This window comes from Panthera uncia, assembly GCF_023721935.1.
Source record: "Panthera uncia isolate 11264 chromosome A1 unlocalized genomic scaffold, Puncia_PCG_1.0 HiC_scaffold_17, whole genome shotgun sequence".
Classification (NCBI taxonomy): domain Eukaryota; kingdom Metazoa; phylum Chordata; class Mammalia; order Carnivora; family Felidae; genus Panthera; species Panthera uncia.
The window spans coordinates 41,173,554-41,198,283 of NW_026057577.1; the positions used below are offsets into that span (position 1 = coordinate 41,173,554).

General features: G+C 38.2%; 2 protein-coding genes and 1 long non-coding RNA gene across 8 annotated transcripts in view; 1 reads left to right on the forward strand and 2 right to left on the reverse strand.

The window, feature by feature from the left end:
* Positions 1-8,982, reverse strand: part of LOC125935647 (uncharacterized) — a 76,103-nt gene extending 67,121 nt beyond the window's left edge. For both annotated transcript variants that reach the window (XR_007461726.1, XR_007461725.1), the window contains exon 1: positions 8,895-8,982. This is a non-coding gene — a long non-coding RNA (uncharacterized LOC125935647). The remainder of the gene's footprint in view (positions 1-8,894) is intronic.
* Positions 8,935-16,224, forward strand: SETD9 (SET domain containing 9). Of its 4 annotated transcripts, none has more exons than XM_049649490.1 (6): positions 8,935-9,032; positions 10,491-10,858; positions 12,258-12,381; positions 12,870-12,985; positions 13,705-13,810; positions 15,855-16,224. In XM_049649490.1, the coding sequence occupies exons 1-6, from the start codon at positions 8,935-8,937 to the stop codon at positions 15,940-15,942; spliced, it is 900 nt and encodes a 299-aa protein (XP_049505447.1). In that variant the 3' UTR covers positions 15,943-16,224. The 4 variants fall into 4 exon arrangements, with proteins under 4 accessions (XP_049505447.1, XP_049505450.1, XP_049505446.1 ...); XM_049649493.1 differs by having other exon boundaries at positions 13,709-13,810; positions 15,855-15,948; XM_049649489.1 differs by lacking the exon at positions 15,855-16,224 and having other exon boundaries at positions 13,705-15,071.
* A 4,465-nt stretch (positions 16,225-20,689) lies between these two features.
* MIER3 (MIER family member 3) overlaps positions 20,690-24,730 on the reverse strand; it is a 33,393-nt gene continuing 29,352 nt past the window's right edge. For both annotated transcript variants that reach the window (XM_049649486.1, XM_049649485.1), the window contains one exon: positions 20,690-24,685. In XM_049649486.1, coding sequence (XP_049505443.1) covers positions 24,228-24,685 — 458 coding nt within the window. In that variant the 3' untranslated portion in view covers positions 20,690-24,227. The remainder of the gene's footprint in view (positions 24,686-24,730) is intronic.

Genomic DNA, 24,730 nt, shown 5'->3' on the forward strand with positions numbered 1-24,730 from the left:
GCTGTATTACTTCTCCTAGGATTTGTCTTTTACGGTCTGTATCTCTTCCTTGATATTGTTTTTCATTATGCTTATTCTGTCAATCAAGGGGGTATGGTTGCAGTCTAATCAAAGAGGATTCCGTAGCTTTGGCTGCTATAGACAACATGCTAAAAGATGTTTCTGGCTATATATAACTAGATACAATACTAAATTGGACATCTTTAGGCTCCAGAATTCAACCTCAAGAATGGGAAGTAAAAATACAAAGACATGTGATGAAGGATTATTTGTATTTTCTGAGATTGTGAGGCTTGTTAACAACTTCAACTGTTATGGTGATGGGTTAAGTTATAATGTGCATCACTGATTTACTCTGCCCCCTGTGCTGGTTTAATTACAACTCCTAGCTTGTTCATTATCCAGTACTTGTAGAAAGCTGAGGGCCAGCTTGGCTGGTGGTTTATAGGTTTGAGTACAAATAAATACCGACTTTATCTTTAAAATACATACATACATACATAGAAACAAAAAGAACAGAAGGTCTCAAATCATTGATGTAAGGTTCTACTAATCAAGCTGGAAAAAGAAGAGTAAAACCAAAGTAAGTAGAATGTATAATAGAGAACAGAAATTAATAAAATGGAAAATAGACAAACAAAAGAGAACATTAAGACAAAAGCTGTTTCTTTGGAGAAAAAACCCGAGTTACAAAGATGAAGAAAAAGGAAAAAAAAATCACCAAAATCAGGAATGAAAGTGGGGTTCTTACTACAGATCATATATAAGACTATATTTATGAACAACTTTATGTCAAAAGTTTGACAGCATAAATAAACAAATTTCACGAAGAACCTTTTATCAAACTTGAAAGAAAATGAAACAGAAATTTTCAAAAGTGCTTCATCTTTCAAGGAAATTGAATTCAGGAGGAGGGATCAAGATGGCAAAGTAAGAAGATCCTGAGCTCACTTCCTCCCATGGACATACCAAAATCTACAACTATGTAAAGAACAACTATCTTTGAAAACAAACTGAAGACTACCAGAACATGTCATACACAACTAAGGAAAAAAAGAAAAAGCCACATTAATATGGGTGGGAGGGGGTGAAGATATTATCTAATTAGTACCCACACCTACTGCACAATGATCCCCTGCAGGAGGGTATCAAACATACAGGCCCTCCAAGAGAAACAAGGAGTCCAAGCTCCACATCTGGATCCCCAGTTAAGAGACTGGGAGCTAGAGAGCATTATGCTAAGCACGGGAAAGATGAGTGCCCATAATACCTGGCTTTGAAAACCAGTGGGCTTATGTGTGGGAGACCCAGAAGGCAATAGGAAACCTATGTTCCATGCTTTAGGGCAGGTGCATAACCTCAATCATCCCAAGTTCCAGAGCAGAGGCAGCAGTTGGAAAAGCACCTGGGTGCTGAAAAGAGATTCACTGACCAATTTTAGGACATGTGCCAGAGGGGCAGGGATCTGTTAGAACATTCTCCAGAGACGGGTGTGTTACCAGACACCTTTTTCTTCTTCTTTTTTTTTTTTTTTCATTCCCCTTCTACCTAGCTGGTCCAGCCTGGCAGGAGCCATTTCTGACACTCTACCTACTGTGCTAACACCAATCACCTGGCCCCAGTCTTTCTCTGCAGATTGTGCCAGCCCAGCCCAGCCCAGCCCAGCCCAGCACCCCTCCAAAGCAGCTCCCACCCTGCCACACCTGGGGGTGGAGGCAGCTGTACTGGAGCCCTGGCCTCCCACTACTCCCATCCCCAGCAAGCAACCTCCACCCCAGGGGAGAAGAGCCAAATACTAGGGCACCTGCAATAGTCACACCTGGAGGTCACAGCCAGCCACAGTGGAAGCCTATTCCACCCACACACATGGCCACAGCTGCCGCAGCAGGACTTCACAGCCAGCTGCACAAGGAGCCAACTCTGACACAAGCATGCCCATAGTGGTTATGGCCTGTACTCTCAGCCAGACAGGCCAAGGACCAACCCCACTCACCAGGACATCCAGAGTCGACATGGGTAGCCCTCACAAAAAGCTGCACAACTGCCCTGCACACCAGGGAGTTCACACCAAGTGCAACCCAGCTATAAAAGAAGGGTACGTGCAGCCCACACAGGAGAGACCTCTAAGGCACCTGGCTCAAGAATGAGGAGGTGGGAGAGGGGTTGCACAACTGGGCCTGACAGGACACCTTCTGCATAAAGCCAATCTTTCAAAACTGAAAGATATAATTGATTTACCTAATACACAGAAACAAACACAAACAGGCACAAGAAAGAGACAGAGGAATATGCTCAAGACAAGAGAACAAGACAAAACCTCAGAAAAAGAACTAAAGAAAAGAGAGAGAAGCAATATACCTGATAAAGGTTCAAATTAATTTTCTTAAGATGTTCACCAAACTCGGGAGAATGGATGAACACACTGAGAACTTCAACAAAGACAAACAACATATAAAAAGAATCAATCAGAGCCTAAGAAAAACTGAAATGAAAAAAACACACTAGAAGAAAATACCAGTGGATGAGATGATGCACAAGAATGGATCAGAAACCTGGATGACAGAATAGTGGAAACTACCCAACTGGAACAGCAAAAGGAAAAAAGAATCAAACACAACGAGGATAGCTTAAGGGACCTCTGGGGCAACATTCTCAGCAACAACATGTGGGAAGCAGAGAAACATTTGCATAATGGGTACAGAAGAAGAGAGACATAAAGGGGTCGAAGACCTATCTGAAGAAATATTGACAGAATTTTCCCTGACGTGGTGAAGGAAACAGACATCCCATTCCAGGAAGCAGAGAGTCCCAAACAAGATGAACCTAAAGAGACCCACACCAAGACACATAATAATCAGTGTCAACAGTTAAAGGCAAAATCTTTAAAGTAGCAACAGAAAAGCAACTAGTTATGTATAAGGGGACCCTCAAAAAACTATCAGCTGATTTTTCAGATTTCACAGGCCAAAAGGAAGCAGTACATTATATTCAAAGTGCTGAAAGGAAAACATTTAAAACAAGAATATTCTACCTGACATAGTTATCACTCAGAATTGAACAATAGATCAGAGCTTCTCAGATAAGCAAAAGCTAATGGAGTTCATTAACATCAAACCAGCCTTACAAGAAACCTTTAGGAAACTTCTTTACATGAAAAAAGAAAAGGCCATAACTAGAAATAAGAAAATTGTGAAAAAAAATAAAATGTAACTGGTAAAGGTAAACATATAGTAAAGATAAATGATCAACCAGAGTGAGTTATGAAGACTGAAAGACAAAAGTAGTAAAATCATCTAGACCCACAATAATTAAAGGATACACAACATATTAATATGTAAAATATAATATCAACAACATAAAATGTGGTAAGGGTGGTTAAACTATGGTGCTTTTAACTTGAACTTAAATGACCATCAACTTAAAACAGAATGAACCTCATGTTATATATAAACCACAAAACTAAATCCTATAAATAACAGATACACAAAAAAGGAATACAAACATAATACAAAGGAAAGCCACCAAATCACAAAGAAAGAGAGCAAGACAAGGAACAGAGAAGAACAGCAAAAACAAACAGAAAACAACTGACAAAACAGCAGTAAGTACCTATCTATCAATAACTACATTAAATTAAATGAACCAAATGCTCCAAAGAAAGGCATAAGGTGTGTAAATGGGTTAAAAAAAAAAAAAAAAGAAAAAAAAGAAACATAAAAAACAAGACCCATCTATAAGCTGCCTACACGAGACTCACTTCAGATATAAAGACATACACAGACTGAAAGTGAAGAGATGGAAAAAGATAGCCCATGCAAATAGAAGTAAAAAGAAAGCTGGATACTTATATCAGACAAAAACACAGTAACACACAGACTGTAACTGAAGACAAAGAATGGCATTACAGAAGATAAAAGGATCAACCAAACCAAAGAACATAACACCTAAAAACATCTATGCACCCAACACAGGGGCACCTAACATATAAAGCAATATTAACAGACATAAAGGTGAGAATTGACAGTAAATGAAATAATAGCAGTGACATTGGTGGATAGATCATCCAGACAGAAAATCAACAAGGAAACAGTGGTTTTAAACGACATGTTACACCAGGTGGACTTAATAGATATACAGAGCATTCCATCCCCAAACAGCAGACTACACATTCTTTTCAAGTGTACAGGGAATACTCTCCCAATAGATCACATGTTAGGCCACAAAACAAGTCTCAATAAATTTAAGAAGAATTAAATAATATCAAGCATTTTTTCTGACCACACAGTATGAAACTAGAAATCACTTGCAAGAAAAAAAAATGGGAAAAAAAAAAACAAACAAAAAAACACATGAAGGCCAAACAACATTCTACTTAACAACCAATGGGCTAATAAAAAAGTCAAAGGGGAAATTTAAAAAATACCTTAAGACAGGGGCGCCTGAGTGGCTCAGTCAGTTAAGCATCCGACTTCAGTCGGTTATGATCTCACGGTTCATGAGTTCGAGCCCCGCATTGGGCTCTGTTGCTGACAGCTCAGAGCCTGGAGCCTGCTTTGGATTCTGTGTGTCCCTCTCTCTCTGCTCTCCCCCACTCATTCTCTGTCTCTCTCTCTCTCTCCTTCAAAAATAAATTAAAAACATTAAAAAAAAATTTTTTTAATACCTTAAGACAAATGAAAATGGAAACACAATGGTCCACAACCTGCAGGATGCAGACAACACAGTTCTAAGAGGAAAGCTTATAGCAATACAGGCCAATCTCAAGAAACAAGAAAAATCTCAAATAAGCTTACACCTAAAAGAACTAGAAAAAGAACAAACTAATACTAATGTTGTAGAAGAAAGGAAATAAAGATCACAGAGGATATTAATGAAATACAGAACTGGTTGTTTGAAAACATAAACAAAATCAACAAATCATTACGCAGACTTAAAAGAAAAAAACAAATAGGGCCCAAATAAATAAAATCAGAAATGAGAGAGATGTTACAATGAACACCACAGAAATATAAAGGATTATAAGAAAAATCCTGCAATTATAGGCTAACAAATAGGAAAAACCAGAAGACATAGGTAAATTACAAACATACAATCTTCCAAGATTGAATCAAGAATAGAAAATCTGATCAAACCTATAACTAGTAATGAAGTTGAATCAGTAATCAAAAAACTCTCAATACACAAGAATCCAAGACCATGACCTATCAGATAAAGGGTTAGTATCCAAAATCTATAAAGAACTTATCAAACTCAACACCCCCCAAAAAAATAATCCAGTGAAGAAATGAGCAAAAGACATGAATAGACACTTCTCCAAAGAAGACATCCAGATGACAACCAACACATGAAAAAATGTTCCACATCACTCATCATCAGGGAAATACAAATCAAAACCACACTGAGATACCACCTCACACCTATCAGAATGGCTAACATTAACAACTCAGGCAACAAAAGACACTGGCCAGGATGCGGAGAAAGAGGATCTCTTTCGCACTGCTGGTGGGAATGCAAACTGGTGCAGCCAAGTATGGAGGTTCCTGAAAAAATTAAAACCAGAACTACCCAATGACCCAGAAATTGCACTACTAGGTATGTATCCAAGGGATACAGGTGTGCTGTTTCAAAGGGGCACATGCACCCCAATGTTTATAGCAGAGCTATCAACAACATCAAAGCATGGAAAGAGCCCAAATGTCCATCGATGGATGAATGGATAAAGAAGATGTTGTGTGTGTGTGTGTGTGTATGTATGTATACACACACACACACACACACACACACACACACACACAATGGAGTATTACTCAGCAATCAAGAAGACTGAAATCTTGCCATTTGCAATTACATGGGTGGAACTAGAGGGTATTATGCTAAGCGAAATTAGTCAGAGAAAGACAAATATATCATATGACTTCACTCATGAGGAACTTAAGGTACAAAAAAGATGAACATAAGGGAAAGGAAGCAAAAATAATATAAAAACAGGGAGGGGGACAAAACGTAAGAGACTCTTAAATATGGAGAACAAACAGAGGATTTGCTGGAGGGGTTGTGGGTGGGGGGATGGGCTAAATGGGTAAGGGGCATTAAGGAATCTACTCCTGAAATCACTGTTGCACTATATGCTAACTTGGATGTACATTAAAAAAATAAATAAATAATTTTTAAGAAGGCATCACATTCCCTGATCTCAAACTATGCTATAAAGCTATAATAATCAAAACAGTGTGATCTGGCACAAAACCAGACATATAGATCAACAGTATAGACTAGAGTCCAGGAAAAACCTTACACTTATGCAGTCAATTAGTTTTCAACAAAGAAAATAAGAATATACAATGAGGAAGAGACAGTCTCTTCAATAATTTGGTCCTGAGAAAACTGGAGAGCTACTTGCAAAACAACGAAACTAGACCACTTTCTTACACCACATACAAAATTAAATTAAAATGGGTTAAAGACTTAAATGTGAAACCATAAAACTCTTAGAAGAAAACATAGGCAGTAAGCTCCTGGACATCAGTGTTAGCAGTATTTTTTTGGATCTGCATCCTCAGGCAAGGACACCAAGGGCAAAAATAAATGGGACTACATCAAACTAAAAAACTTTTGCACAGTGAAGGAAAACATGAACAAAATGAGAGGCAACCTACTAAATGGAAGAAGACATTTGCAACTAATAAAACAATAAAGGGTTAATATCCAAAATATATAAAAAACTGATACAACTCAATAAAAAAAAAATCCAATTAAAAAGTGGGTAGAGAACCTGAATAGACATTTCTCCAAAGACATACAGATGGCCAAGAGACACATGAAAAGATACTCGTTACTATTATTCAGTAAATGCCAATCAAAACCACAATGAGATATCACCTCACACCTGTCAGAATGGTTAGTATCAAAAAGACCAGGAATAACAAGTGTCAGCAAAGATGCAGAGAAAAGGGAAACCTTGTGTATTGTTGGTGGGAATGCAAAATGGTGCAGCTTCAATGGGAAATAGTCTGGAGTTCCCCCAAAAAATTAAAAATAGAAATAACATACATTTCAACAATTTCACAGCTGGGAAGCAAACAAAATCACTAACTGGAAAAGATATATGCACCGCCATGTTCACTGCAACATTATTTACAATAGCCAAGATATGTAAACAACCTAAGTGTCCATCAGCAAAAGATGAATAAAGAATATGTGGTGGGGCACCTAGGTGGCTCAGTCAGTTAAGCGTCCAACATCGGCTCAGGTCATGATCTCACAGTTAATGGGTCCAAGCCCCGCATTGGGCTCTGTGCTGCCACCTCAGAGCCTGGAGCCTGTTTCGGATTCTGTGTCTCCCTCTCTCTCTGCCCCTCCCCTGCTCATGCTCTGTCTCAAAAATAAACAAACATTAAAAAAAAATTTATTTAAAGAATATGTGGTATAAATATACACAATGGAATATTACTCAGCCATAAAAAAAGAATTCTTGCTATTTCAAAACCTGTAACAACTTTGTATGGTGACAGATGGTAGCTAGACTTCTGATGGAGATCACTTACTAATGTATATAAATGTTGAACCACTATGTACACCTGAAACTAATATTGTATGAAAACTGTACTTCAATTTTAAAAACTGAATTCATTATCAAAGAAAACTACAAACCCAAATGGTTTCACTGGTGAATTCTATCAACATTCAAGGAAGGAATAACACCATTCCTATACAAAATGTTTTGGTCTTTTTTCACAAGTAGAGGAAAAGAGAATACTTCTCAATCCATTTTATGAGGTCAGCAAAAGTCTAACACCAAAACCTGAAAACAAAACTACAAACAAGCCATGGCACTGAAAATTTTATAACACACTTCGAAATAAATTTGAGACAACAAAAGCATATAAAAACCTATAGAGTATGACCAATGTGTTACTCATAACTATCTAGCTATCTCAATCCAAGCATGGTGTAACATCTGACAATGTATAATTCATACATTAACAAAAGAACATAGAGAAATTATGTGATCACCTCAGTAAATAGCAAAGAAAAGCATGTGATACTCATCATTAACTTAAAACAAAAATTCTTGACAAACCAAAACTAGAACTTTTTAGATTCGAAGTACACTTACCAGAAAAAGAGTAATAAACGATGTTAAAACCGTAGAAACAGAATAATAAAGTGTAATTACACAAACTAATATGGAGAAACAATAAAATACATTTTTGAATAAATAAAAGAAGTTGTGGATATTTGTAGTAGCTTAAAACATTCACACATATATCTATGATTTTCTGTAGGAATACAGAACACATAGAAATAAGACTGAAATAAGACAAACACATAGAAATAAGACTGGTAGAAAACACATCAGTCTGATAACTTTTTTTATGTTTATTTATTTATTTTTGAGAGAGACAGAGTGTGAGCGGGGGAAGGGCAGAGATAGAGGGAGACACACAATCCGAAGCAAGCTCCAGGCTGCGAGCCGTCAGCGCAGAGCCCTACATCGCGCTTGAACCCACCAAGCTTAACCGACTGAGCCACCCAGGCACCCCATAAATTCTTAACAAACACGTACTGATTTCAGAGATTCTTGTAGTTTGCATCCACTGGAACTAAGCATGGTCTGAACTTCTCCGAAGTGGGTGTGTGTGTGTGTGTGCGCGCGCGTGTGTGTAAATACACGAGCGAATGGAGAAAGAAAAGGGGAATAGAGGGCTTCCCTCATCTATACGCACCTACGATTCAGCCAGCTGAGGTCAATAAAGGAGAGGGACGGAGGCCACAAGATCCAAGGGAGTCCCAGTGCAAAGGAGCAAGGCACTGAAGGCGGAGACCCAAGAGGGGCAGGACGGCGTGGCCTCCGCTCCTCCCCGGACCAGGGCGGGCCCGAGACTGTGACCCACCTCTCCGGCGCTGTCCTCGTTACAGCGCCGCGGGACGGCCATGCCGGGCCGCCTGCTTCGGAGCCTGTGGCAGCGATGGCGTCGTTACAAGTACCGCTTCGTTCCTTGGATCGCGCTGAACCTAAACCACAACCCCAGGTGACAGGGCGAGGCCGGCAGACCAGGGACGTCTTCTTTCAGCCCCACGACGCCACCAGGACCGCTGAACTGGAGGCATGTGGGCCCTAAGTGGGCGGAACCTCCGGCGAAAAGCGCTTTAAACGGCGGTCTCTGGTGGGCGGAGCCTCAGGCGACCCTGGGGCCCGAGGTGGGCGGGCCCGTAGCGAGCAGAACCTGAGGTGGGGCGGGGCCTGAAGTGGGCGAAGTCGAGGCTGGTGGAGTCGGAGGACAGCTAGGATACCGAAGACGGTGGGGAGCCTTAGGAGGGTGGGACCTGAGGCCTACTCTCCCAGAGTACCCCGCGCTGTGAGGTCTGTGAGGCGGGCGTCCCTCACGGGCAGTGCGGCTCCTGCTCTCCTTTAGAGGTCTTCGCTGACGGGCGCTTCTGTTCGGGCAAAAAATAGAAACTTTTGAAAACGAACAAAGTTTATACAGCGTGAGGGTGCATGGCCTTCTCTCCGCCAGGGCATACTTCAAAGTTCCTTAGAAAAGCCAAACTGAGGTTTATTTTGATAGCTCCATAGTTTATATGGTGAAAGCAGCCCGGCTTGGATGTGAGGATAACAACTTGCACTAGCTGACGCAGAAAAACAAGCAAAATGTCACTAAAAACACGTCCGAATGTGGGGTTTAGAATAGTCCATGCCTGAAGAAAGGGATCTAGTTGAGTGGGTGGCGGTGGAGTCACTGTTAATTCCGGCTCTAATAAGTGGCATGGTAGCGATCGTGAAGAAGCTCACGTAATGCTCACTTAAATAGGCAAAGCTAGCTCCACTGAAGGCCAGTTAATAACCGAAGAGCTTTTCCAAAGTTTGATTCCGCGGAAACGTGAATTCAGGGCCACCGTTGCTATAGAATTGTGAAGCGGAATGGCTTTCTTTTTGTCAATAAGTAAAAAATAATACCATTATGCGAGTAAAAATGATGCAGCCATTAAAGAAGTAAGTATTCCCGGGAGAGAATGTAACAAAGTATATAATGTTAAATTTGTCTTTGTAATTAAATGCCTATAAAATATATGAGGATTCTTATGCGATATTCACATAATGGCCATGGATGTAGTGGGAAGAGGAACTAGTTCTGTTTGAGCTGTGGCTTTCCTGCTTAACAGCTTTAGGATCTTGGGCAAGCTCCACAACGTCAAGCCTCAGTTTCCCTGTCTGCAAAGATGAGATAATGAATGTAAGGACCCAACAGCATTTGGTACAGATAGACTTTTCACAGATAACCGGCTATTTGTAACTTGGGTGGGTATTTCCAGGAGTTAGCGAACTACAACTATCCCCAAACAATTCTTTCTTGAACTTTTTAGTTTTTATGCCCTTCAAACACATGAGAATAATCATCATTAAGCCCAGTAACTTAGAAGGCATGAAGGCATGAAGCCTGACTTTTATCACTTAAAGGGTAGTGAATGGAAACTTTTCCTGTTTTCAGGACCATCCGGTATGTTCCAGAGGAATCCAAAGACAAAGTTATCTCAGATGAAGATGTCCTAGGAACATTACTGAAAGTTTTCCAGGCTCTGTTCATTAATGATTTCCATAAGCAATCAGATATCTTGACTATGCTTCCAGAAACCGTTAAATCAAAATATCATGACCTACTGTCAGTTCAACATCCAAGGGTGAAACTGCTTGAATACAGACATCAACAGCAAAATATCTTTAAACCAGAAGAAATTCTTTATAAGACACTGGGTTTCAGTGTTGCCCGAGCAACTAGCTCATTGATTTCTGCTGGAAAAGGTGTCTTCGTTACCAGAGGATTGGTACCAAAAGGCGCGGTTGTATCTATGTATCCTGGTAATGACTCAATTAGTGCTTTGCCAAGAGTTTCCTATTTATCAGTTAATATAAGTCCAACAAAATACTTACTCTTATAATCCTTTGAGTAAGGAGTTGAATTAGAAACTGAGATTTCCACACATTTGTAAATCCTGATTTCGAAAATAACTACAAATTATTTTATGTGCTAGAAAGCATCCTTGAGTATTTATTTGAATAAAAGCACTTTTCTTTTAAGGAAATTTTTGTAGTCAGTGTTTAAATGTAGAATATAGTATGGCCTACTTTGATAAGATGAATTACTTAGAAAGCACTAGAGAATAAGTCAGTTGGCTTACATAATTGATAACTAAAGGTAAAAATAGTACAGGTTAAAAGAGGTATGACAGAGTTTAAACCTGTAAATCAATAAATACCTTTCTGCCATTTCTACACTTTGAAAGTAAAGCAGCTTCTTTGCAAAAAGATCATTGACTAGAATGCTTAGTAGGGTATGTTATTTGTTAAACTAAGATTACATTATTTGTAAATGTTTAATTCAGACATGTTTTCAAAAAGTCATTCTATTTTCTAATTTTACATCCCTAAGCAAAAGAGTTGGTTTCCTCCTACACAACTAACTCTGTAAAGGCTAAATAGAACAAGCTGGCAACAAATTAATACTAGAATAAATTTAATAGATTAGGATGCCAGTAACATAGGACACACTCAGTAAATACTAATTTTCTCCTTTCCTCTACTGCTAGCGAAAGGGGAAACAACCTGAATATCAGATTCATTTATTCCCATTTTGTCTACATTATTTAACTGGTTATTAACAAATACATTTCTTAAAAGACTTTTTTTTTTTTTTTTTTTTTTTTTTTTTGAGAGAGAGAGGGCGCAAGTCAGTGAGGGGCAGAGAGAAACCAAGCTCACCTGAAGCAGGGCTCGAGCTCACCTGAGGCAAAGCAGGGCTCGAGTTGACCAATGTGGAACTCGAACTCACTACTGTGAGATCATGACCTGGGCTGAAGCTCGATGCTTAACCACTGAGCCACCCAGGAACCCAAAAGACTTTTTAATGGATGTCAAATAACACTCTACTTTAAAAAGCAAAAACAAAACAAAACAAAAAGCCCCTATAATTTTGTAAAGCTGAATCTCAAATGTGGTGTTCACATTTTAATTAATCAAAATAGTCACATTTTATTTGGCTATGTGAACAAGTTGATTCTCTGCTCCATTTACTTTTGGGCACTCTTTAAAGGGAAGAAGTAGCCAAAGAGAATGTGATAATCTAGACTGGAGGTAAAATATTAGAAAAAGGTAGAGAAAATAAAATAGTTCATTTCATGTTATGTTTATTTTCCAGAGAAAGGTGCTTATCATGATGTTAATAATTTTTACATGTTGCTATGTCCTTATCTTATAATAGGTACAGTATATCAGAAGTATGAGCCAATCTTTTTCCAATCCATTGGAAATCCATTTATTTTTAGATGCCTGGATGGGGTACTTATTGATGGAAATGACAAAGGAATATCAAAAGTCGTATACAGGTAAGTTAGTGCCCATGTTCAAACATAACGATAGGACACAGAGCCACAGGAAAATGACCATGACCCTGGCCTTTTCACTTTAAATAAAAATCTGTTTAGACAGCTGCTAAGTGGCAACTCAGCTGCCCTATTGACTAGACAAAACTTTAAAAAAAAATTTTTTTTTATTTATTTTTGAGACAGAGAAGGACAGAGCATGAACTGGGGAGGGTCAGAGACAGGGAGACACAGAATCTGAAGCAGGCTCCAGGCTCCAAGCTGTCTGTCAGCACAGAGCCCGACCCGGGGCTCGAACTCAGGGACTGTGAGATCATGACGTGAGCCGAAATTGGACGCTTAACTGACTGAACCACCCAGGCATCCCAGACTAGACAAAACTTTTTAAGAGAAATTGGATTTGTTCAGTTCTAGGATTAATTTTGTACTTTTGGATTTTACTGTAAGACATAAAAGAACAATCTCTTACCTAATGCTTTCACCTATTTCAGATCTTGCAATGGGAGGAATCAACTTGGTCCTTTAAAAATGAGTGACAGTACATGGCTAACATCAGAAATTTGTAATCCACTTGCTGTAGGACAGTATGTCAACAATTGTTCAAATGGTAAGTTGACATTATGGGTCTGTGAGACAAGATATAAATATAGCAGTAGTAATTTTTCTCCTTTGCTATATGACTGAGTGCCAGAGGCAGTTAAATTTAACATCTCAGCTTTTCAAAGCCTGTAAATAAATTGTAATGCTGAGAAGGCAGATATTAAAGAAGTTGGGGAAATAATGATATACATTAATTGGAATTCTTTAATTTACTATTTTTCTTCTGGTTTTTCAGTAAACATAGGTAACTGATAAATGCTCCTTTGATCATTATTATTTTAGCATTTTTTAATAGTTAAAAAAAGAGAGAGCATTAGAGATCATTTTGTCAGAGCCTCAGTAGAACCTTGTAGGTTAAACTAGACTGGTATCCCCTTTCTGTTGCTACTTTTGTGAATCACTTACCTTCTCTAGGGCTTGACTTTCCTAAAAATATAAGTTTGATCTCGCCTACATTTAGCATAGGTTTTGGTGTTAGGGAGATATGAACTTGAAACCTGACTTTTCTACATAACCTTCAACCTTTCTGAGTCTCTGTTTTCTGATCTTCAAAAAGTAAATAATAAAACATACATAATCTAGTAATGCCTGGAAGGTAATAGTGATTATTAATTTGAAAATGTTCTAATAATTTAGAAAACCATGCATCAAGTGTTAAAATTCAGTTCTGTTTTCCATGACCTTTTTTAAAACGGCTATTTCTAAAAATTATATGCTTGTTCCTAGACAGAGCCGCTAATGTCTGTTACCAGGAATTTGATGTGCCTGCAGTTTTTCCTATAGAGCTAAAACAGTATCTTCCAAACATTGCCTACAGCTGTGACAAACAAAGGTTAGTCTTTTCCTATCCCCTGTCTTCTGCTGTACTCAAAAAACATGTATATTCGAGGGTGCCTGGGTGGCTCAGTTGGTTGAGCATCTGGCTCTTGATCTCAGCTCAGGTCATGATCTCACGGTTTGTGGGTTCGAGCCCCACATAGGGCTCTGCACTGACAATGTGGAGCCTGCTTGGGATTCTCTCTCTCACCGCCCCCCACCCCTGCCTCTCTTGTGTGTCCTCTCTCAAAATAAATACATAAACTTAAAAAAAAATTTTTTTAAATATATATATTCCAAGAAAAAGCTATACAGAACTTGGAATAATTTCTCTTAGGAAAAAATTATAACTTAAATTTTGATTTTCATCATACCTTAATGTATTAATGTAGGCTCATTTGAAGTTTAATATTTTTCATTAACTTAGCTCATTCTGCTTCTTATTACCCATTTTCATTCTATGTAGTCCTTTATAAGTATCAACCTTAAAATTTTTTTCAAGTGATTCATTGTTACTTTTCTACTTACAAAATCTTCAAATACATTTTTTAATCATTTTAAGGATTATGTTCTTCATCTCACTTGAGAACACCCAGTTGAAGAAAAAGGCTAAATTACACTATTCTTTCTTTTGCTCATTTCACTATTACGTTTGGAAACTTAATGAAAAATGAGGAAATATTCAGGGGCACCTGGGTGGCTCAGTTAAGTGCCTGACTTTGGCTCTGGTCATCATCTCACAGTTCATGGGTTTGGGCCCCATGTTAGACTCTGTGCTGACAGCTCAGAGCATGGAGCCTGCTTCGGATTCTGTGTCTCCCTCTCTCCCTGCTCCTCCCTGACTCACACTGTCTCTCTCTCTTTCTCTCTCAAAAAAATAAACATTAAAAAAAAGAGGAAATATTCAGAAAATACATATTATTAATGTAACATTTCTATTCAATAAGTGGAAAGTCTGAAAGTGTTCAAGTAACAATTTCTAACTGTAAGTAATTCTGTAGAGTTCTTTATCAACAGTGCTATAGGAAAATATAATCTTTATGTCATGTCACTGAGCTGCCAGGTGCTAGCAAACTTTATTTTTTATGGGCCCCATTAAATTGTCCTTTTAAGATGAAAGAGATTTAAAACTTAGACTGTTCTTTGGGGGCACCTGGGTGGCTCAGTTGGTTGAGCGTCCAACTTTCAATTTCAGCTCAGGTCATGATCCCAGGGTTATGGAATCAAGCCCCTCATTGGGCTTCACACTGAGCATAGAGCCTGCTTAAGATTCTCTCTCTCTCTCTCTCTCTCTCTCTCTCTCCCTCTCCCCCTCTCTCTCCCCCCCCCCCCCCCCCCCCCCCCCCCCCCGCCCTTCTCCCCAACTCCTACTCTGTCTAAAAACACAACAAACTTTGACTGTTCTCTGTACTTGATACATACTCTGTCTCTACCTGTGTGTATGTAACAGTTGGGTTTTTTTTTAGCTATATGCTCTGGAGCATAATATCACTACTGTTCAACAAGTTCAGGAAAAGTTAACTGAGTAGGAACATTGAAGGCTACTTATGTCTTACGGTGTTCATAAAAGTATTTTTTTAATCCCAATTAATTTTAAGTAATGTTTTCATCTTTGCAGAATACAAAGATACAAATTAATTTTAAAATGTTAAACCACAGGGGCACCTGGGTGGCTCAGTCGGTTAAGCGACTGTTAAGCGTCTGACGTCGGCTCAGGTCATGATCTCACAGTTCGTGGGTTCGAGCCCTGCATTGGGCTCAATGCTGACACCTCAAAGCCTGGAGCCTGCTTTGGATTGTGTCTCCTTCTCTCTCTGCCTCTCCCCTGCTCATGCTCTGTCTCTCAAAAATAAATGTTAAAAAAAATGTTTTTTTTTAAACTTACTGATTTGTGGTCTCCATCAGGGATAAGAACTATTTCTTCAGGGAAATCAAATAGCTAAGACAATAGTAAAAAATTTGAATAAAATTATGTCTATAACAGCTAAATTGGTTATATTAAAAATATGAGCTTGGATTTGTTAATACTTCTAACTTTTGTGTATTCTTTTTGTCCTCAGCCCACTTCGATGTGTCATTCTTGTAGCACTCAGGGACATCAAACAAGGAGAAGAGCTTTTTTCAAACTACTATACAATTGTCAGCTAACTATGAATTAGAAATTAGGTTTTCTATTCAGCTATTTATTCTAAATGTTTTTGTTAATTGTATCTCTGAGTTCCACCTATAGAACAAATATTTTGAGGCCTAATTGGAGTGGGAATTTTTTGTTTTTATTGATGTTAATGTGTTTATATTAAAAGCTATTTCCTTCATTACAATTTCAAATTTATAATGCAATTATAATTTTAATTGGTTTTCACCTAAAAACACAGTAGCTTATTAAATTAAAACCTACTGCCTGAAATTAAAATTTCAATTTTTCTTTTATTTTGTATCTCTGTGGTTTATAAAATTTTAACCAAATCATCACCATTTCTTGCACTGTTGATGTGTACAAACTTCTTTAAAAACTCTATTTTTAGACCTACCCTATGACCCAGCAGTAGCACTGCTAGGAATTTACCCAAGGGATACAGGAGTACTGATGCATAGGGACACTTGTACCCCAATGTTTATAGCAGCACTCTCAATAATAGCCAAATTATGCAAAGAGCCTGAATGTCCATCAACTGATGAATGAATAAAGAAATTGTGGTTGATATACACAATGGAGTACTACGTGGCAATGAGAAAGAATGAAATATTGCCCTTTGTAGCAACATGGATGGAACTGGAGAGTGTGATGCTAAGTGAAATAAGCCATACAGAGAAAGACAGATACCATATGTTTTCACTCTTATGTGGATCCTGAGAAACTTAACAGAAACCCATGGGGGAGGGGAAGGAAAAAAAAAAGAGGTTAGAGTGGGAGAGAGCCAAAGCATAAGAGACTCTTAAAAACTGAGAACATGGGCGCCTGGGTGGCACAGTCGGTTAAGCGTCCGACTTCAGCCAGGTCACGATCTCGCGGTCCGTGAGTTCGAGCCCCGCGTCGGGCTCTGGGCTGACGGCTCGGAGCCTGGAGCCTGTTTCCGATTCTGTGTCTCCCTCTCTCTCTGCCCCTCCCCCGTTCATGCTCTGTCTCTCTCTGTCCCAAAAATAAATAAAAAAAAAAAACGTTGAAAAAAAAAAAATTAAAAAAAAAAAAAAAAAAACTGAGAACAAACTGAGGGTTGATGGGGGGTGGGAGGGCATTTTTTGGGGATGAGCACTGGGTGTTGTATGGAAACCAATTTGACAATAAATTTCATAAAAATAAAATAAAATAAAAATAAAAACTCTATTTTTATATTATAAAGCCAAAAATATATGTTGTTGCCATGAGTTGTGTGTGTGTGTGTGTGTGTGTGTGTGTGTGTGTGATTTAAGGATTGTTTTAGCTTTTAGCATGGAGATAAAGTCATAAGATAGTGGTGATGGGAGGAACATGTATTCCCCATTCTCTCTTTTTTTTTTTAAGTTTATTTATTTATTTTGAGAGAGAGCGAGCGAGCAAGCAAGCAAGCTCCTTGCTGTCAGCACAGAATCCAATGCAGGGTTCAAACTCACAAACTATGAGTACATGACCTGAGCTGAAACCAAGAATCAGACACTTACCCGACTGAGCCACTCAGGTGCCCCTCCCCATTCTCTTATCCCAAGGGGGAGCACTTCCAATAGTGATGCTCCTGGTCTCTCTCTATACCCATTGGAGGAAGAATGATTTTCTGAAATTATCTTTGGAGGAGAACTAGGCACCCGTGGCCCAGACCCCTGTATTTTTTTTTTCTGTGGACTCTGCCAGCAGAGAGGGTGTCCTGGTCTTCTCTCTGCTCAGCCAGTGATAGAGTGAGTCTAGTAGTTCAGAGGTGGAGTATTAGTGAGCTCACCTGGCCACAGCTCTGAAGCCACATTCTCCAGTGAGTTTCATTCATAATCTTTCCTTGATCTCCATCAACCTGACTCCCACATTTCTCAGTTCCAATCTTGGGTGGAGAGGACACCTCAAATCCTAACATGGAACCAGATTTTAACCACCGTAACTGCTACATCAACAACTTTCTTCAGTTTATTGCAATTTCAATAGTATCGTAATTGCCTTCCCTTGTTTCCACTCCTGCCACTTTTACAGAATTGATCACCCGGAGAGGTTCTTGTAAATGTAACTCAGATCTTGACCCACCTCTGCCCAACCCTCTCATTACTCCTCATATACTGGAATAAATGCTAAAGTCCTTCACATATATGATGTAGCCATTCACTACCTCTGATCTCACCTCTTGCTCGTTCTACCCCAGGCACATCTGCCTCCTTCCCACACCTTGAGCCTGTTGGACACACGCACACTTTCAGGGCTTCTGCACTAGTTTTTTGTGCCTGCAAAGGTCTTCCCCTTTTTTGTCACCTTGCCAACCATCGTACTGAAATTCACAATCCTTAAGTGCCAGCCCTGAAATTCCTATTACACTTTTTTTCTCTATCATATGTATCATGTATAAATAGTAAATGTACATTTGCGACAGTATCTGATTCTTTTTCTTAGCCTCCTTTATCTTTTATTTGTGTAAGATCCTTAAAACCCGGAGAAACTAATCTTATTTGGAAAAAAAAAAAAACAATCTACTTGACCAAGAAGATCCTGTTACCCAGAACCTTATATAAAATACAGAAATACTAACTCCTGTGGACATATTAGGAGGGGCTGTAGGATGGGCTGGAGTTTTTAGGAGTGAACTCTTGAAATGTCAACTTAACCAGTGCAGGGAAAAAATATGTTATATAGAAAAAGATCAAATATGGCAAAATGTCAGTTCAATCTGGTTTGTTCATTATACTATTCTAATTTTTGTCTTAAAAAGTCTTTCTTTCAAAGCTAGGGGACAAGTCACCATTAGTTTAAGAGTAATATAGGCCATCAAGCATTCAGTGATACCTACTAGGTGAAGGGTCCTGGGATATACAAAGAATAAAACATGGTTCCTCATAAAATGCTCACGGTGAGAGTATAAAGCTTGCCTAGTATCATGACTTGGTTTGCACTGGAGGGGTGAATTTTTTTTTGATGTAACACTGACATTTTAAAACATAGAAAAACCATGTTATCTTTTTTCTTACTAAAAATTTTTTTAGATTTATAAATGGCTAATTTCATTTGACATGCTTATAAAATGCTTTTGAGTTCTATACCAGAAAACAACTTTGTAGCAGTATTGCCTTTACCTTTGTATAAGCATCTCATCAAAATTGAGTTACACAGCAGCCTGTGTGTCTCTCAAAAGTGAATGTCAACTAATGTATTAAATGTAGAAAAACGTGAGCACTCCTGGTCTAGAACCATGAATTCAGTCCCCTAGTACACAATTTTGCCAGAGAATCCACACAGACACAGAAATAGACCATGAGGATTAAAGAACGCCTACCTGGATGGGAAATGGTAAACAGTACTATGTCCCAGGGGCTAGTTTAAATTCAAAGCGTAGGGGTGCCTGGGTGGCTCAGTCGGTTGAGTGACTGACTTCGGCTCGGGTCATGATCTCATGGTTTGTGAGTTCGAACCCTACGTCGGGCTCTGTGCTGACAGCTCAGAGCCTGGAGCCTGCTTCAGATTCTGTGTCTCCCTCTCTCTCTGCCCCTCCCCCACTCATGCTCTGTCTGTCTCAGAAATAAACATAAAAAAATTTTAAAATAAATTCAAAGTGTACATAATGAAATAGGTAACTTACAGAAGCCCTGAGGCCTTTGAGAAGTCAGAGAAGCTGCAGGCTCAAAGCCTATCATTGATGAAAATTATGGCCAAGAAAGATAAAGTCTACAAGTCAGGAGAGATTATTCTGCTCCCACAAGGCTCTCCTCTCTCCCCTAAAAGCCTTAAGTACTTTGTAGCTCTCACATGGTACTTGGCCACATGCTTGGCTGGATTGAAAACATCTGTACTTGTCCCCACCTGAAGGCACTACTGTGTTGTGTCCACCACAGACCCCTGAACATTTATGCTCTGTGGCGTCTGTGCAAGAAGGAATGTGATTTTAGAAAAGTAACCAAAGCAGAGGATTCAAGAGCGCTTGCTTTCATTTTATCCTCTTTGTGTCCTTGTACAAAATCTGGACCCTATGTGCTATCTGATCACTGCATATTAAGAATGGACTAGGGGCGCCTGGGTGGCTCAGTCAGTTGAACATCTGATTCTTGATGTCGGCTCAGGTCATGACCTTGCAGTTTGTGGGATCAAGCCCCACATCAGGCTCCCCACTGGCAGTGTGGAGCCTGCTTGGGATTCTCTCTCCCTCCCTCTCTCCCTGCCCTCCCCTCCCCAACACCCCTTCTCTCTCTCTCTCTCTCAAAAAAAAAAAAAAAAAAAACTAGATAAAGCTCTGCTCAGAGGAAATGAAATATGCGAACAAATTTGTGAAATTAGACTAAGAGATCTTCAGCTTGAAAGATGAAGGTTTTGAAAAGGTTTCTACGAGGCTACTAAACTATGTATACTAGGATAAGAAAGACTAGTTTACCATAAATACATTGTCAAATAACAACACAATTAATAGACATCACGTCTTCCTAAAAGACATACTTACCTACAACAGTGTTTGAAACAAAACAGACATTCAACAAATATTTCCTGAATTACATTGAAAGTATAAGCTAGCCTCATTTTGGGATGGCTGTTTTATTCCATATGGAAATTTGTTATAGAGGATTTAAAGAAAAAGTATTTTATCTGCCATTTGTCACTATCTATCAAATATCTTATTTACTGCCTCAAAAACCAACCGAACAGTGGTTAAATATCTACCCATGTCCCATGAGTTATAGCTTATGATTCATTAAACAAAAATCTAATTGTGGCAAATACTCACACGAACCAAGAAAAAAAAAAGATTTCCAGATGTTTATTTCTGGAACTGTACACCAGGTATTAAAGTACAACAAATACAAAATAATGCTCAAAAAAATCAGTGTTTATGTACAAATATTAAAATCAATGCAACAATAGCAACTTCCTCTTGAACATCTGATACTAAAACTTGTTGTGATTGTCACTAATTAATCTCATACTCACAGGATACTTATTTCAAACTGGGACAATTGGAATCACTGGTCATCTAAGAGGAATTTTAATATCTACCATATTTAACAATAAAACTAATAGTTTCCTTTTAGTGAAAAAATTAAGAACTTTTTAAAAAACATAGTAATGTCAATATTTTTATAAATTATTTCAATTTCCATTTGTAGACAATGTGCTTTGAAACTCTGGGCAAACAATCTCCTTGGTGGTCAGGTTTATTCATTAGTTTACATTCAAAGTTGAAATATTCACTAGAGACTTTGGTTAAATTAAATAGTATCACTATGCTCTATTAAATCTGACGTTCTCAAATATTTATGACCCTCAATTTTAAAAATTAAAAAGGAAACAATTGCACAATTCTTTGACCTAATTGTACACACTTTAGTATTGTTTAAACAGTATTCTACATCCTTCAAGTAATTTCAGCAGTTGACCGTGACAAGAGGAAAACTAAACATTTAAAATGCTAGCATGGAAAAGATGACGTACGACTAACAAAAGTATTGCTATAATCACAGCACCAGTTACACTCCTAAATGGATCCGTTGTCCTCTTCAAATTCCCTGTACATAAAAGATACATCAGCCAACAATACAACTGCTCACCATGGATTTTTGGTTTGTTCATAAGAAAATAATGCGGCAAAAGAAAACAAAAGAATTTATCACAGTTTGTTATAAGAATTGTGCTTCACACTTGATAATAAAGGCATTATTGTTTCCTCATAAAATTGCAAATCAGTTATTTTCATGCTCTCAAACGCAATTCTTCTAATAAACAGTAACAAATTCTCTGTTAAGATGCTTAACTGGAGGAAACAAAACCCAGTAAATCCAGCTTTTAAAAGAAAATTCAATAAATAGCTATTTTACATGGATAAAGTCATAGTGGTACAATTTATGAATGTCACATCAAGCATGCACAAAAATGGTATTTATACATGGCGGAAGCAGTCAGAAAATATTGAATTAGATCTAAAAAGATATGAAGAATTTACATATATATACAAAAATCTTGCAAATTATTGCCTCATTTTAACAAGGAATTAAAAGTAAACGTTACCAGCTAGTTAGCACTCTCTAAGAGGCTAAAATCAGATTGACATTTAAAAATCTATTAAACTAGCTGGAATTTATTTTTCTCTCATATCATTTTCTGGATTTTGGTCAAAAATCTTTATTTAAATAACTAAAGTGTCCATTCAACTTGCTGATAATCAAAACTTTAGATAAGAAACACTGTTTCCATCTTATATCAAGATCCCAGCAATGCATAGATAAACTGACTATGTTACTGCATCAGCTACTGAGAATGGGCATGTTCATTTAAGTGCAACTGGTATTAGCATTCAGTCATCTTTGTGTAAATTATTTTACACAAACCAGCCACTGTAAACCCAGAGTGAAAATTAAAGTTATAACAATAGAAGATTATGGCCAGTATCTTACTAAATTATAAAAGGTATACTGATTTTTAACAAAAGAAATAAGGTTCAAAGTTTAGCACAACACCACAGCAATAAGAAGCTGATAACTTGGATAAAAATATCTGAAAGCAACATAGAGCCCAGGCTACCCATTATTTACTGTGTGCATACAGGAATGCTAGACTTTAGATGTATAAATTAGAGACTGATTTTAAGTTATTAATTTAACTACTTTTGTCCACTGTGCTAAACTAAATTTTATAGTAAATATGCTACTGCGTAAACACTTCAAAGCAATCTTCATTAAAATGCTGCAAACAAAAATAGGAATACACATCATCCAAAACTAAGGATGTCATTGCAGTTCACAGTTTTTATAATAAATACCCTCCCTTTCCATCACTACTAAGGTCACTACAACCTATCTACTCATCAGCACAACCTTGAAGCGACTTATACTTACAAATATCAGCAATGCAGCCAAACATTTAAGTTTTTTGCAAAGCACAACAACTAGCAGAAATTGAAAATTTCAACTAAGATGGTGCAAAAAAAAAAAAGCAAAATTCCATTGTAACTGAACTATAAAAGCAAAGCTTATTACATCCTAATACTGTATTGTGTATCATGTGAATTCACCTTTTAACTTAAAGATGCATATCTATAGAGCAAAAATGGCCAAAGTTTATGACAATGGCTTCTCATTCACAATGTCTGGAATAGAAATAAAACTGAGTGTGAGATGCATCTGAACGTCTATCAGTTTTTAAAACTTAAAGTGGTAAAGTACCATTCTATGTCAATAGACAGAAACTCACATTTTTCTTGCCAACTGTTCAAGCTAAACAAAAAAAGTTTAAATATACTTCAAGGTTCTACTGCATTAAGTGTAAAATCTAGAAGTCCCTCCAAAATATGAACACTTTGAACTGCAGTGCTACAAACAACATAAGAAGTGTCCCAAATGTAAACCATTGAGTGGCAACATCCTAGGCTCTGTAGACTGTGTCCTGCAAGTCAGTTGCCTCAGGATAAACTAAATTATCAATACCAGTATGATTTTTAGAATTATAATCTTGACAATGGTGGACAAAACCCCATCTAAATACCACATCTTCAAAAGCCAAATTTTTAGCCAATCAATGAAGGTACACAGAACTCTTCCCACAGTAAAATGACAGATTCTGTGTAAGGTAGCCCTGGTCTAGAATTTTGAAACAGGATCCAAGCAAGTGTCTTCATAATTTGCACGCAGTTCCTCGTGCTGGCTTCCATAAAGATGGACTTGCTGTTTTGTAAACTGAAGTGCTCTAGTTGAATAACATGAGAGAAGTTTCCATTTTTAAAAAATCCTTGCATGTTTGTGCAGTTTAAAGAAACCTACCCCTGCTTTTATTTAATTAAGAAAATAAAACCAAAAAATGCTACATTGAGCAGGGATTGGGATCGGTACCTGTAAACATTGTTATTCCACTGCATCCATTACGGCAAAAGGAATTTACACGAAAAGAAGCCACTCCATTCAGTTCAGAACATCTGTGCTGGTTTTGAGCCGGTGGCCTCTGTCTACAGGTTTTAAAATTGGGAGTGAGGGCAGTGGGGAACAGAAAAGAATAGAAAAAAAGGGAGTGGAGAAGAGGTACTGGGGGATGAGGAAGAGATAAGCAGAGCTTAAAGCTGCACCACAGAGTTCAATCTTAGTTCCCAACTCTGCTGATCATAGTTCATTTCCACATTTATGGATTGAAAAATGAAAATACTCTTGATAAATCAAGATATAGTTCTATACATACTGACATCACTGATGTCATAGTGAAAAAGGTTCAAACTTCCAGTGAAAGACTAAGCAAACCTGATCCTTTCCTCAAGTTTACTGGTTCTGCACACCCACTGTTTCTGGGATCCTCACTCGTGTCACTCAGAGTGAAGGGCGGCATGCTGATGTAGAGCATGGGCACTGATGAAGCCATTGGTCTCACTGGCAGACAGACTGCCAAAGTCAGCCACAGAGACGGCCATTTTGGCACTGGTGATGTGATGTGTGTGATTTTCAAAGTCCACACCCAAATTATTTACAGAAACCTCATTCATAAAGGATTCAGGAACAGCAATGCCCATTTTCAATCTCTTTGCTGGTCTTTCTGACTCTTCACTGCACATGTTCATGGGGTTTAGCTCCGAGTGATAAAATCCAGTCTCAAATAAATTAAAACAATCACTTTCCCCGTTGCTAGGCAAGGTGAGTAACTCTTCCGTTACGACAGGCACATGATTTACTTGTCCACGGGGTGTGTTGCCCAATGGAGGAAAGCTATCATCCAAACAATTAACATCCGTGGGGTTGCAGACGGTTGCTACGCTGTTGGTCAAAGCTAAAAAGAAATGGAAAATGGTTTAAGTAAGTTGTCCTGTGTCAT